The following is a 15,379-nucleotide window of genomic DNA, read 5'->3' on the forward strand; positions in this document are numbered from 1 at the left end:
TCTCCCTCAGTCTGCCCCCCTCCCGCTCCTCATTCTCCTTCTCCCTCACCGCGCTCCTCTCCCTTGGATCCCTCCATTCTCCCGGAACAGAATTCCCACCAAGCTGCTGGGAATGTGGAGTGAATTGAGATCAGCCTCCTGTCCAGAGCTCCTCTGGTCCTCCATGGAAGGCCTGGTTCCTTGGGGGGTGCGGGGGCCCGGGTTCCCCAGCCCGGGTTTCTCCAGGTGGGTTAGGAAGGTCCGGTGCTCCCCTCCACCATTCCCTGCCCGCCTCGGGCTGTCCTTCAGGGGGTACGGACAGGAAAGGATGGGGGGCAAACAAGTCTGGTTCTGGAGCTGGGTGAGCAACAGTCACAACAGAGGGTGTTAATAAATACTGGACTTGTGTTGCTGGCGGGTGTTAAGCACGAAACAGAAGAAACGGCCTGAACCTAAGTAGATTGGCAGTACTATCTGGATTTGTCCAATAGGAAACTGTTTTCCGTTAAACGTTTTGCTACGGTGTGACCTAATGAACATGGGTTCTGGTGAGAGTAGCCTGAGGGTGAATCCTCAAAACATCAGAGGGTGGTGATCAGAGCTGAAACTATTGGCATAAAATACATTTTATACAGTGTTGTCACAACTCTCTCACACTAACTTAACGAGCACTTGGACCACAAGTGGGCACAATCAGAGACACAAACGCAATGTTTATTCATCATATATTCAATGTTTCCATTGAATTGTAATACACTAAACAGTATCATCACCATCCTGAGGCTGTCTGCACACATACAGTGCAATTAATTTAGAACACATTATGCATATGTAATGTGATTTAGAACACATTATGCATATGTAATGTGATTTAGAACACATTATGCATATGTAATGTGATTTAGAACACATTATGCATATGTAATGTGATTTAGAACACATTATGCATATGTAATGTGATTTAGAACACATTATGCATATGTAATGTGATTTAGAACACATAATGCATATGTAATGTGATTTAGAACACATAATGCATATGTAATGTGATTTAGAACACATTATGCATATGTAATGTGATTTAGAACACATTATGCATATGTAATGTGATTTAGAACACATAATGCATATGTAATGTGATTTAGAACACATAATGCATATGTAATGTGATTTAGAACACATTATGCATATGTAGTGTGATTTAGAACACATTATGCATATGTAATGTGATTTAGAACACATTATGCATATGTAATGTGATTTAGAACACATTATGCATATGTAATGTGATTTAGAACACATTATGCATATGTAATGTGATTTAGAACACATAATGCATATGTAATGTGATTTAGAACACATAATGCATATGTAATGTGATTTAGAACACATAATGCATATGTAATGTGATTTAGAACACATGCATATGTAATGTAATTTAGAACACATTATGCATATGTAATGTGATTTAGAACACATTATGCATATGTAATGCGATTTAGAACACATAATGCATATGTAATGTGATTTAGAACACATTATGCATATGTAATGTGATTTAGAACACATAATGCATATGTAATGTGATTTAGAACACATTATGCATATGTAATGTGATTTAGAACACATAATGCATATGTAATGTGATTTAGAACACATTATGCATATGTAATGTGATTTAGAACACATTATGCATATGTAATGTGATTTAGAACACATTATGCATATGTAATGTGATTTAGAACACATTATGCATATGTAATGTGATTTAGAACACATAATGCATATGTAATGTGATTTAGAACACATAATGCATATGTAATGTGATTTAGAACACATTATGCATATGTAATGTGATTTGGTTGAGAGGGATCTGCTTGCTACATGGGGTCAGGGCTCTCGGGGGGACATGGGAGACACCCAGCAGTGGCATCAGCGTGGTTGAGAGGGATCTGCTTGCTACATGGGGTCAGGGCTCTCGGGGGGACATGGGAGACACCCAGCAGTGGCATGAGAGTGGTTGAGAGGGATCTGCTTGCTACATGGGGTCAGGGCTCTCGGGGGGACAGCGGAGACACCCAGCAGTGGCATCAGAGTGGTTGAGAGGGATCTGCTTGCTACATGGGGTCAGGGCTCTCGGGGGGACATGGGAGACACCCAGCAGTGGCATCAGCGTGGTTGAGAGGGATCTGCTTGCTACATGGGGTCAGGGCTCTCGGGGGGACATGGGAGACACCCAGCAGTGGCATGAGAGTGGTTGAGAGGGATCTGCTTGCTACATGGGGTCAGGGCTCTCGGGGGGACATGGGAGACACCCAGCAGTGGCATCAGCGTGGTTGAGAGGGATCTGCTTGCTACATGGGGTCAGGGCTCTCGGGGGGACATGGGAGACACCCAGCAGTGGCATGAGAGTGGTTGAGAGGGATCTGCTTGCTACATGGGGTCAGGGCTCTCGGGGGGACAGCGGAGACACCCAGCAGTGGCATCAGAGTGGTTGAGAGGGATCTGCTTGCTACATGGGGTCAGGGCTCTCGGGGGGACATGGGAGACACCCAGCAGTGGCATCAGCGTGGTTGAGAGGGATCTGCTTGCTACATGGGGTCAGGGCTCTCGGGGGGACATGGGAGACACCCAGCAGTGGCATGAGAGTGGTTGAGAGGGATCTGCTTGCTACATGGGGTCAGGGCTCTCGGGGGGACAGCGGAGACACCCAGCAGTGGCATCAGAGTGGTTGAGAGGGATCTGCTTGCTACATGTGGTCAGGGCTCTCGGGGGGACAGGGGAGACACCCAGCAGTGGCATGAGAGTGGTTGAGAGGGATCTGCTTGCTACATGGGGTCAGGGCTCTCGGGGGGACATGGGAGACACCCAGCAGTGGCATCAGAGTGGTTGAGAGGGATCTGCTTGCTACATGGGGTCAGGGCTCTCGGGGGGATGTGTGAGACACCCAGCAGTGACATCAGAGTGGTTGAGAGGGATCTGCTTGCTACATGTGGTCAGGGCTCTCGGGGGGACAGGGGAGACACCCAGCAGTGGCATCAGAGTGATTGAGAGGGATCTGCTTGCTACATGGGGTCAGGGCTCTCGGGGGAACGTGTGAGACACCCAGCAGTGGCATCAGAGTGGTTGAGAGGGATCTGCTTGCTACATGGGGTCAGGGCTCTCGGGGGGACAGGGGAGACACCCGATCTGCTTGCTACATGGGGTTAGGGCTCTCGGGGGGACAGCGGAGACACCCAGCAGTGGCATCAGAGTGGTTGAGAGGGATCTGCTTGCTACATGGGGTCAGGGCTCTCGGGGGGACATCGGAGACACCCAGCAGTGGCATCAGAGTGGTTGAGAGGGATCTGCTTGCTACATGGGGTCAGGGCTCTCGGGGGGACAGGGGAGACACCCAGCAGTGGCATCAGGGTCCCAACTCCCTGCAACTGGATGCAAACGTTTTATTATCCAAATCATTTGCATACAAGAGCTTTGGCATCATTTCCTTGTAGTAAATGGAAGAGTTTGAGGCGTTTATATTAGCCTACATTTGGCCTATTTGTCAACATGTGGTATAGGTCGCCCACTGTGTAATTATGTAGTAGGATAGCTTATTGTCCTCACATCAATCAATTGAATTGATGTTGGTGAATAGATACATAACTGAATAGATACATAACTGAATAGATACATTACTGAATAGATACATAACTGAATAGATACATTACTGTAGCCAATACATACGGTGTGTTGCCTCAACCTGACGCTACCTTGCAGTACAGCCAGGACAGTGTACACTTTAACCACCAGCCCTAAAGAAGAGGCTGACTGGTTGTTGTTGCCAGGGGGTCACTGGGATGGAATACCTGTCTGTGGGGGTGCTACCTTTGCCCTCTGACCCCCACACTGATCTATTGTCATATTTTCATTGTTTTGTTCATTTTACTGTCAGGAACCCACCCAGTGCACCAGACCAGATCTACCATTCTCCTCCCAAGCCAGCCTCTTCTTTCTTTAAAAACACCTGTTAACAAACCAGATCTACCATTCTCCTCCCAAGCCAGCCTCTCTTTCTTTAAAAACACCTGTTAACAGACCAGATCTACCATTCTCCTCCCAAACCAGCCTCTCTTTCTTTAAAAACACCTCTTAACAGACCAGGTCTACCATTCTCCTCCCAAGCCAGCCTCTCCTTTCTTTAAAAACACCTCTTAACAGACCAGATCTACCATTCTCCTCCCAAACCAGCCTCTCCTTTCTTTAAAAACACCTGTTAACAGAGAGGCGTGTATATACCAGATCTACCATTCTCCTCCCAAACCAGCCTCTCTTTCTTTAAAAACACCTGTTAACAGACCAGATCTACCATTCTCCTCCCAAACCAGCCTCTCCTTTCTTTAAAAACACCTCTTAACAGACCAGATCTACCATTCTCCTCCCAAACCAGCCTCTCCTTTCTTTAAAAACACCTGTTAACAGACCAGATCTACCATTCTCCTCCCAAACCAGCCTCTCTTTCTTTAAAAACACCTGTTAACAGACCAGATCTACCATTCTCCTCCCAAACCAGCCTCTCCTTTCTTTAAAAACACCTCTTAACAGACCAGATCTACCATTCTCCTCCCAAACCAGCCTCTCTTTCTTTAAAAACACCTGTTAACAGACCAGATCTACCATTCTCCTCCCAAACCAGCCTCTCCTTTCTTTAAAAACACCTGTTAACAGACCAGATCTACCACTCTCCTCCCAAACCAGCCTCTCCTTTCTTTAAAAACACCTGTTAACAGACCAGATCTACCATTCTCCTCCCAAACCAGCCTCTCCTTTCTTTAAAAACACCTGTTAACAGACCTTATAAAGAAACACAGGTCGGTGTCGGGTGGCAGGTGCTGTTGCCAAGCAATGCTTCAACAGTTGTGCTTTCCACCTTTGAACTCTGATGGGACTGTAGCGTTAATAAATGAACCATGGGCTTTTGTTTTTCCTGTTGCCTCAGACAGTGACAGAGAGGAGAGAATGGGGGTGAAGAATGGAGAAGACCCTGTTGATTCAGACAGTGACAGAGAGGAGAGAAGGGGGTGAAGATTGAAGAAGACCCTGTCGGGAGAGAGAGCTGGGTTGTGTTCATTAGGCACCAAACAAGAAGAAAAGGGACGGAAGCATCGAGGGACTACCTGAACTTGTCTAAGACAGAGAGAAAGAGACAGAGACCGAGAAAACAGAGAGAAAACAAACATGTGATCATAACACAGATCGATGTGACATTATTACAAATGGTCAGAACACAACCCCCCCCCCCCCCCCCCCCCCATCACTACCTCCATGTGAGTGACCATGGTCGGAACACAACCCCCCCCCATCACTACCTCCATGTGAGTGACCAGAACACAACCCCCATCACTACCTTCATGTGAGTGACCAGAACACAACCCTCCCATCACTACCTCCATGTGAGTGACCAGAACACAACCCCCCCATCACTACCTCCATGTGAGTGACCAGAACACAACCCCCCCATCACTACCTCCATGTGAGTGACCAGAACACAACCCCCCCATCACTACCTCCATGTGAGTGACCATGGTCAGAACACAACCCCCCCCCCATCACTACCTCCATGTGAGTGACCAGAACACAACCCACCATCACTACCTCCATGTGAGTGACCATGGCCAGAACCCCATGACCCCATGTAGCAAACATGGCCACAACCCCCCCCCCCCCCCCGTCCCATGACCTAGAGGGCCTCTGGGACACTAGAGGAACGTGTGTAAAGCATAGCCTAGTATATCAACTGTCTGTACTTGTTCATCAACTGTACCCTCACCCAAACCATCCCCCCGCCTCAGTGCTTGAGGCTTCACTACAGACACCCTGGTTTGAATCCAGGCTGTATCACAAACGGCCGTGAATGAGAGTCCCATGGGGCGGCGCACAATTGGCGCACAATCCAACGTCGTACGGGTTTAGCCGGTGTAGGCCGTCATTGTAAATAAGAATTTGTTCTGAACTGACTTGCCTAGTTATATAAAGGTTAAATAAATAAAATATCCCTTCCCCCTTCTATAGTTTATTGTCATGTTTGGATGTTTGTTGTCAATGTGTTGTTGTCTTTGTAAATGGAAAATAAAAAGTATAAATAGGAAAGGAAGTGCTGTTTCCGTCTCTCAATAGTGCAAAACTAATAGCCTGTTTTCCACCACAATGGAATGATCTAATGAATTAAATCAGCCAATCAGTCCTCATCTCCTATCCTTCAAAGTAGCTCTTGCACGTAAGGTTTTCGTTTCAACCACTAGTAGGCGCTGTAGGCTTTAATTTGCACAGCAATCTCACCAGTTCACTTCTGAAGACACAAGGTGGCGCTGTTTATAGTTTACTGCGTGAGAGGCGTGTATATTCACACCACTACTACACACTGTTTATAGTTTACTGAGTGAGAGGCGTGTATATACACACCACTACTACACACTGTTTATAGTTTACTGAGTGAGAGGTGTATATACACACCACTACTACACACTGTTTATAGTTTACTGCGTGAGAGGCGTGTATATACACACCACTACTACACACTGTTTATAGTTTACTGCGTGAGAGGCGTGTATATACACACCACTACTACACACTGTTTATAGTTTACTGAGTGAGAGGCGTGTATATACACACCACTACTACACACTGTTTATAGTTTACTGCGTGAGAGGCGTGTATATACACACCACTACTACACACTGTTTATAGTTTACTGCGTGAGAGGTGTGTATATACACACCACTACTACACACTGTTTATAGTTTACTGAGTGAGAGGCGTGTATATACACACCACTACTACACACTGTTTATAGTTTACTGAGTGAGAGGCGTGTATATACACACCACTACTACACACTGTTTATAGTTTACTGAGTGAGAGGCGTGTATATACACACCACTACTACACACTGTTTATAGTTTACTGAGTGAGAGGCGTGTATATACACACCACTACTACACACTGTTTATAGTTTACTGAGTGAGAGGCGTGTATATACACACCACTACTACACACTGTTTATAGTTTACTGAGTGAGAGGCGTGTATATACACACCACTACTACACACTGTTTATAGTTTACTGAGTGAGAGGCGTGTATATACACACCACTACTACACACTGTTTATAGTTTACTGAGTGAGAGGCGTGTATATACACACCACTACTACACACTGTATGATAGTATTTTCCTCAAAACATTACAATATGGAAACAGTGTGTACTAATACCATACTACTATTAAATAACTCAAATTGTTTTCTACGATTTTCAACAATTGAGGATACGTAACACATCTACTACCATGTAATTTATCACAAACAACTTCCATATACACTGGTTTGAAACCAACACCACAATAACAACCTGACAAGTGTCAAACACAGACCTTATCCCCCTCTGCTTTGCAGGCTAGTATCATTCTACATGCTCTCCCAAACCGTGCCAGTTCCAATATCTCCACTAGTCTGTATTATATCCAATAACACACTGCACTGGCTGTATGAACATAAGAGCAACAACAACAGAAGTCAATATAGGTTTGTTATGGAGGAACTCCTAGAACACCAGGGTCAGAACCCTATTATGATGTAATGAATAATGTATGTAAATGAGCTGGCCCCGATCACAACCAGACAGAACAAGATTTGACCAGTCTAATCCTGAGTGAGCGCGTTTGGTTGCTCACTTCCAATTCTCGCACATGTATAACAATGAATTCCTGTGCGAGAGAGAGTGAGAGTGAGAGCTGTTGACAGGGGAAAGGAGGAAGGGAGGGGCACAAATCAAAGGCAGCCTAACCCTTTTTCATTTTCAAATAATACCGCTCTCTCTCTCTCTCTGAAGTCAAAAAGTGACTTTTTTTTCCTGACAGATTCATTTTAATAGTTTTATTGGGACAAGACATGACAGAATAGTTAAATTATGCATGCTATAGAAACATAGAATAGAAAATGTAGAATATATCTCTATAATATGATGACATGATGCAAAGCTGAAGGAGTGAAAGGTGACCGTATGGAGGGACTTTGAAAAGTCCAGTGACAGCTGCACAGAGTTCATTGGTCAGTCAATATTTGCAAACATTACTCAGTCAAAATAGTGCACTTATAATAAGTTTAGAGGTGGCTATATCCCTTTTTAAAAGAAGAATAGAGGAATATCCCTCTAGGTAAACTAAATAAACAAAACCATGAGAGTAAGAGAGAAGTCCAGATATTACACACGGGTGTAAAACAACCCTCAAGTAAAACCATGAGAGTAAGAGAGAAGTCCAGATATTACACACGGGTATAAATCATATGCTGCCTGATTTGTCTTCCAATCTGTTAATATGTTATATTCAAATCAGACAAGCTGTCATTACAAGCACAGGCTTGTTACTGTGCCTGCAGCCTGTCACGTTAGTAGGATCTGGAGTTCACCTTATTGATTAATGAAGATAATCCATGACAAGGTGTTCATGTACACAACAGTCTTCTTCTCTCTGTAGGTGGCCTGATGAAGGCTAGCTAATGATAAACGTGTTGGTTTTCTATCAATAAAGAAGAACGTTTCTATCAATTCCAATTGTCTTATAAGTTGTGACTGAATAATACCTGACATATCTGTTCCTCATATCTGTTCATTGAACCCTTTGCAATGTAAACAACAGAAACTGAACTTATATAGCCTTTATTTAACCAGGTTAGAATCCCTTTGAGAATAGAAACCTATTTTCTCTTGAGGCAGACCTAAAACTCAAAAATCTTAATTCAACAGTCCGTGCACACTCTCTATCCCAAATGGCACCCTATTCCCTTTATAGTGCACTACTGTTAACCAGGGCCCTATATAGTGCACTACTGTTAACCGGTGCCCTATATAGTGCACTACTTTTGACCAGAGACATATGGGAATAGGGTGCCATTTGAGCCGTCCGTTTGTCTACCTGTTAAATGTAAACCTGAATGAGCTGAGATCACTGAGGGAGGTTACTCAAACACTTTTTTTTCTCTCAAGTTCCTGGAAAGTCGACAGCCCTGTTTGTTTTTCTTTCAAGGTGGAAGTTCTTGGAATTTGACATTGACTTCAAGAGAAGGGGAAGATGAGAGAAAATCTAAGCCAGAGTGGACTATACACACTCTTTCAAACATTTACTGAATGACCTGCATGGCTGAGGACTTCTCTTGCCTTGTGTATATATATATATATATATATATATATATATATATATATGGTTTACCTAAGTTACTCTTCATTTCTGTTATCTTTCAGGCTTGGCTGTAGTAGGCTAGTGAAGGCATCAAGTTCACAAATAGACAGGAAAATAACATTTTTTTTTCTGTGTGTAGCCAGCACATATTGTTAAAATATGTTTAAACCCAAAAAGCTTTGTAGAATACGGGTGAATGAACAAATATTCTTCAACCCATAGAGCTTTGTAGAATACGGGTGAATTAACTAATATGCTTCAACCCAAATAGCTTTGTAGAATATGGGTCAATTAACAGTTGACAAAAAAAATTAAAATGTGAACTTCCACTGGACACCTGCTCGTCGAACATCTCATTCCAAAATCATGTGCATTACTATGGAGTTGGTCCCTCCTTTGCTGCTATGACATCCTCCACTCTTATGGGAAGGCTTTCCACAAGCTGTGAGTGTTGCAACTGAGGACAGGCAATATTTGTGCGCTACGCCCTTCAGCACTCAGTGGTCCCATAGAACTTGTGTGGCCTACCACTTAGGGCTGAGCCGTTGTTGCTCTTAGACGTTTCCACTTCACAATAACAGCACTTACAGATGACCGGGGCAGCTCTAGCAGGGCAGAAATTTGACCAACTGACTTGTTGTAAAGGTTGCATCCTATGACAGTGCCATGTTGAAAGTCACTGAGCTGTTCAGTACAGGCCATTCTACAATTTTTGTCTATGGAGATTGCATGGCAGCGTGCTCGATTTTATACACCTTTCAGCAACGGGTGTGGCTGAAATAGCCTAATCCACTAATTTGAAGGGGTGTCCACATACTTTTGGTCATGTAGTGTGCATTGTAAAATGTCAATCAAACTTGTGCAGAATAGCATGCAATGACATTGTGCATGGTCTGCTAATGTGATGACCATGTTTGTTTGTGTGCAAAAGTATAGAAAATTAAAACCACACACTGATTATTGCACATGTGTAATAGCCATGTAATGATTGAAAATCTGTTATTAATCTCTCTCTATATGATAGCTCAAACCACACTGAGCACATTGAATTTGAGGGTAACAGCGTTGTGTTGCTGGGTAAGGTAGCCTATAGAATAATGGAACGTACGTCCTTCTGAAACCTCGCTCTCAATTATGTTAGCGGATGACTTTACTAGTACAGCTTGCCGACACTAAATCCAGTATTTTTCCATCAAGTGGCACGCTGGGTCACGTGACAGTGAGGTTTTAAAAAAACGCTGTCATGTTTGCATCCTTTACAGAGAGCAGCAATGATACTACATATTTGTTTAACTCTCCTAAATTGCAATCGGGACTAATGTTACATGGTCTTTGATGCTAGCGTCATGTTCTGAACTGAAGAGGTACACCACATAGTGTGGACATTTCCCTTCCATGTCATTTTTGTAAACTTGTGCAGTGCGCGGATTCATTGTAACCACTCCCACTCGTGGCTGGTGGAAAATTACCAGCAACAGGCTCACGAGTCAGGCGATTGTATTGTGTACTGTATCTCCTTTACCTAATGTAAACACGTTTCCTCTTTGTATCTCGTGTAGGTTGCACAGCACAGACTAGTGAATTGCAATGTCATGATCACAACAAAACAGCGTGATGGTGAGCTGGGTCGATAACGAAATGAAATGCTGTTCTGATAAGTCACACATCCTTTTGCAATGGATATAGTGTTAGAAAAATACATTTCTCTAAACGTCAATCAAGTCAAGACTATTGAGCAATACTAGCGACACTTCTCAAGTTGCAAAGTGATTGTAGATTGTAACAAATGCGCACACAATGGCAAAACAATATTGAAAGCACTATTTGCCATTCACGTTGGAGGCATCGAAAAGTCCATTCTGCTTGATCGGAGTCCGCCCTCTTTTTCTGACCATGGGCGGAGCAGTCGCGTGGGTGCCTGGACGAATTTAAGTTGATTGACAATGGAGTTACCCAATAGAGTTTAAGCAATGATGTCCGTAAAAACAACCCCACCAATGGGAGTGTAAAGTGGGCGTGACGTTAGTCCAAACTTTCCGCGGCGCCATCGGCTGAAAACTAAACCGAGATGGAATCTCCCAGTCTGAACCGGTTTCAACCGGTTATGTGAGTTAGTTGCTTCAACGAGGAGAAGAGGCGCAGGAATACAATCTCTCAAACCGCCCCGCTGCAAAATTATTATAGTAAAGAATTAAATTGTAAATCAAGGTTTATTTTATTTCGTAAAATGAATCGGAGTATATTAGTGAGCGTGCCGTGATAATAGTTGCGGAATCCATATCTGTGATCCTTATTAACTAGCCATCAATACACATTCTGGAATTGGAGCCAGCTAACGTGTCAGAGATAACAGTAACGTTAGCCAGCCTATTTCTGACTAAACAACAACGATATTGTATATAGCCTTGTAGCTAGCTTCCCTGGGGGGAAGACAATCTTCTTTCAGTCAGAGGCTTGGACTTTTGGTAGGTAACTCAGGGGTGCAAAGTAGCATTTGACTTAGGGGTAAAAATATATATTTTAGACTTTAATTTCACTTTTGGAATGTAAAATCCAGAGAGCATCAGTAATAAGTGTAACTACTAGTTAGGTAAGTAAGTGGTAACGTTGGTGTGTGATGCACTTTACAAGGGATGCTGGTGTGTGAGAAACTCCGCTAGGGTTGGGTGTGAGTGGTGTGGTGATGATAGCAAGCAATGCTGAGGACCGGGGGGACAGAAAATAATGAATTAATTCGTCCACTCCTTCCTCAGAAACAGCGTCCGTGGTGTGAGCGGATGTATTTTGTTGCTAGTTTGCTAACGTTAATTGTGCTAACTTTACCAGTGATGCGCCGTATTCGTGCGCTGTTTGGACGGCAAGTTAGTTGTTATTTTAGTAAGATGTAAAAACATTAAGATGCATTAAGGGTCATAGCTACTTTTCAAACTTATAAAAAAAAAGCTCTTTTGTTTGGCGTGTATTACTTGCTGTACAGTTAACTAGCTGGGTAATGAACGACGCAAGCCTTCCCTTTGATAAGCTTGGAGTGGGAGGGGTTGGGGAGGCGTGTGTCTGGTAGTCAGGGTGATGATAGCCAGCTAGCTATGGAGGACCACACGTTCTCTCTGGTGGCATAGACTTCCTTTTGTCTTGGCATCAACGACAGTCGTATCAATAGCTTGGTACCGAATCAGCATTTAGCCAGGGCAATGCGCTGGTGCTGCTGTGTGTATTTACTATTTCTATCGAATTTAGATATTTGAATTTCCCCCCAATTGAAACGAACTTGTAAACTAGCCTACCTGTATCCAGTTTCGCTAACTTGTTATTGTTTACGAAGTGTTGCAGGTAATGGATAAATATCACGTGGGCTGCTTACCCCTTGTTTTATTGCCGCGTTCAAATCAACTGGGAACTAGTACATCTCCGATGTCCGACTACAGTGTTGGGGAAAAAAACGAGCTCTGACTGGTTAAAATCGATTTGAATTGTCATCAAACTCGGGAAGTCGGGCCTTTTTCTAGAGCTCCGACTTTCCCACCCGAAGATCAATGACGTCATGATTTGACTTTGTATTTTTCCGTGCACCCAGTTGTTTTGAACGCGGCATTATATAGACCTGGAACGCACCCAATACTCCCTAACGTTATCTACACCGTCACACTAGCTATCAACCGAAGTTGGTGGTTATGTTAAGCGAGATAAACTGATTGATTGCATCGGATATAAGACGATAAAGCAGCATATTTCAGTATTCTCATACATGCATCAGTGTTTACTGTTAAATTAAGGTGTGTTTGAACTTCAAAATAGCCACGCCTGTCAAGTGCTGATGTAAACAAAGTGACGTCCTGTGGCACGTGGTTCGATTGTGTTCTTTGGGCTGGCATGATAATGTGATATGTTCAGTATGTCAGACAAACTTTCATGTTTGTTTATTAAACGATATCATAAAAAGCTTTTTATGAATTGTCAAAATACAACTGTCAGAATGTTCCTTTATGGAAAGGGTATATGCCTGATCTAAACTTAGCTGTCATTGTGTTTTGTTTTTCAGTGTATTTTCTTATTTATAGCTTTGAGTAGTTTGTGTGACAAGATATAACTCATTGGAAAAAGTGAGCAAGGGGCCAGCTCATGTCATGCTTGTTTACTGGTGGAGATGAGGAGGAGGAGGGGTGTGTCACAGACGGCTGCTGTGAGGAGGACGGCTCATACTAATGTCTGTAATGGAATGGTGTCAAACACATGGAAACCGTGTGTGTGATGAGTTCGATATCATTCCATTTATTCCTTTGCCGCCATCACTTTGAGCCATCCTCACCAATTTAAGGAGCCACCAGCATCCTGTGGGTGTGTGTGACTGACTGGGGATGGGAAGCAGGGGGAGGGGGTTATGAGAGGTGGTTAGCTGGTTGGAATGCTCCATTCATTCACATGACTCTCTGCCTGTTGCTGTTGAATGTTTTCTCTGCCTCTGTCAGTCATAACACACACACACACTCTCTAACCCCCCTCCTTGCTGTCCATCCTTGCAGAGCTCTATGCCAGCAGTTATGACAGTGTTAGCAGACCATGCAGCGCAGCAGCTGCTGGACTTCAGCCAGAAACTAGACATCAACCTGTTGGACAACGTGGTCAACTGTCTGTACCACGGGGTCGGAACACAGGTAAGTAGTACCGACACTTGACCTTTTCCCCCCCTTACTACCACTGACTTTCCCCCCTTACTACCACTGACTTCCCCCTTACTACCACTGACTTTCCCCCCTTACTACCTCTGACTTTCCCCCCTTACTACCACTGACTTTCCCCCTTACTACCACTGACTTTCCCCCCTTACTACCTCTGACTTTCCCCCCTTACTACCACTGACTTTCCCCCTTACTACCACTGACTTTCCTCCTTACTACCACTGACTTCCCCCTTACTACCACTGACTTTCCCCCCTTACTACCACTGACTTTCCCCCCTTACTACCACTGACTTTCCCCCCTTACTACCACTGACTGTCCCCCCTTACTACCACTGACTTTCCCCCCTTACTACCACTGACTTTCCCCCCTTACTACCACTGACTTTCCCCCCTTACTACCACTGACTGTCCCCCCTTACTACCACTGACTTTCCCCCCTTACTACCACTGACTTTCCCCCCTTACTACCACTGACTTTCCCCCCTTACTACCACCGACTTTCTCCCCTTACTACCACCGACTTCCCCCCTTACTACCACTGACTTTCCCCCCTTACTACCACTGACTTTCCCCCCTTACTACCACTGACTGTCCCCCCTTACTACCACTGACTGTCCCCCCTTACTACCACTGACTTCCCCCTTACTACCACTGACTTTCCCCCCTTACTACCACTGACTTTCCCCCCTTACTACCACTGACTTTCCCCCCTTACTACCACTGACTTTCCCCCCTTACTACCACTGATTTTCCCCCCTTACTACCTCTGACTTTCCACCCTACTACCACTGACTTTCCTCCCTTACTACCACTGACTTTCCCCCCTTACTACCACTGACTTTCCCCCCTTACTACCACTGACTTTCCCCCCTTACTACCACTGACTTTCCCCCCTTACTACCACTGACTTTCCCCCCTTACTACCACTGACTTTCCCCCCTTACTACCACTGACTTTCCCCCCTTACTACCACTGACTGTCCCCCCTTACTACCACTGACTTTCCCCCCTTACTACCACTGACTTTCCCCCCTTACTACCACTGACTTTCCCCCCTTACTACCACTGACTTCCCCCTTACTACCACTGACTTCCCCCTTACTACCTCTGACTTTCCCCCCTTACTACCACTGACTTTCCCCCCTTACTACCACTGACTTTCCCCCCTTACTACCACTGACTTTCCCCCCTTACTACCACTGACTTTCCCCCCTTACTACCACTGACTTTCCCCCCTTACTACCACTGACTTTCCCCCCTTACTACCACTGACTTTCCCCCCTTACTACCACTGACTTTCCCCCCTTACTACCACTGACTTTCCCCCCTTACTACCACTGACTTTCCCCCCTTACTACCACTGACTTTCCCCCCTTACTACCACTGACTTTCCCCCCTTACTACCACTGACTTTCCCCCCTTACTACCACTGACTTTCCCCCCTTACTACCACTGACTTTCCCCCCTTACTACCACTGACTTTCCCCCCTTACTACCACTGACTTTCCT

The 15,379-nt window shown here is 44.6% G+C and overlaps 1 protein-coding gene across 1 annotated transcript in view; it reads right to left on the bottom strand.

Annotated features, from left to right (window-relative positions):
• Window positions 1–45: 45 nt before the first annotated feature.
• Window positions 46–15,379, bottom strand: part of LOC139569878 (involucrin-like) — a 17,386-nt gene continuing 2,052 nt past the window's right edge. Inside the window, exon 3 of the mRNA XM_071391200.1 lies at window positions 46–336. Coding sequence (XP_071247301.1) covers window positions 46–336 — 291 coding nt within the window. The remainder of the gene's footprint in view (window positions 337–15,379) is intronic.

Source organism: Salvelinus alpinus, chromosome 3, assembly GCF_045679555.1.
Source record: "Salvelinus alpinus chromosome 3, SLU_Salpinus.1, whole genome shotgun sequence".
In the NCBI taxonomy this organism is placed as follows: domain Eukaryota; kingdom Metazoa; phylum Chordata; class Actinopteri; order Salmoniformes; family Salmonidae; genus Salvelinus; species Salvelinus alpinus.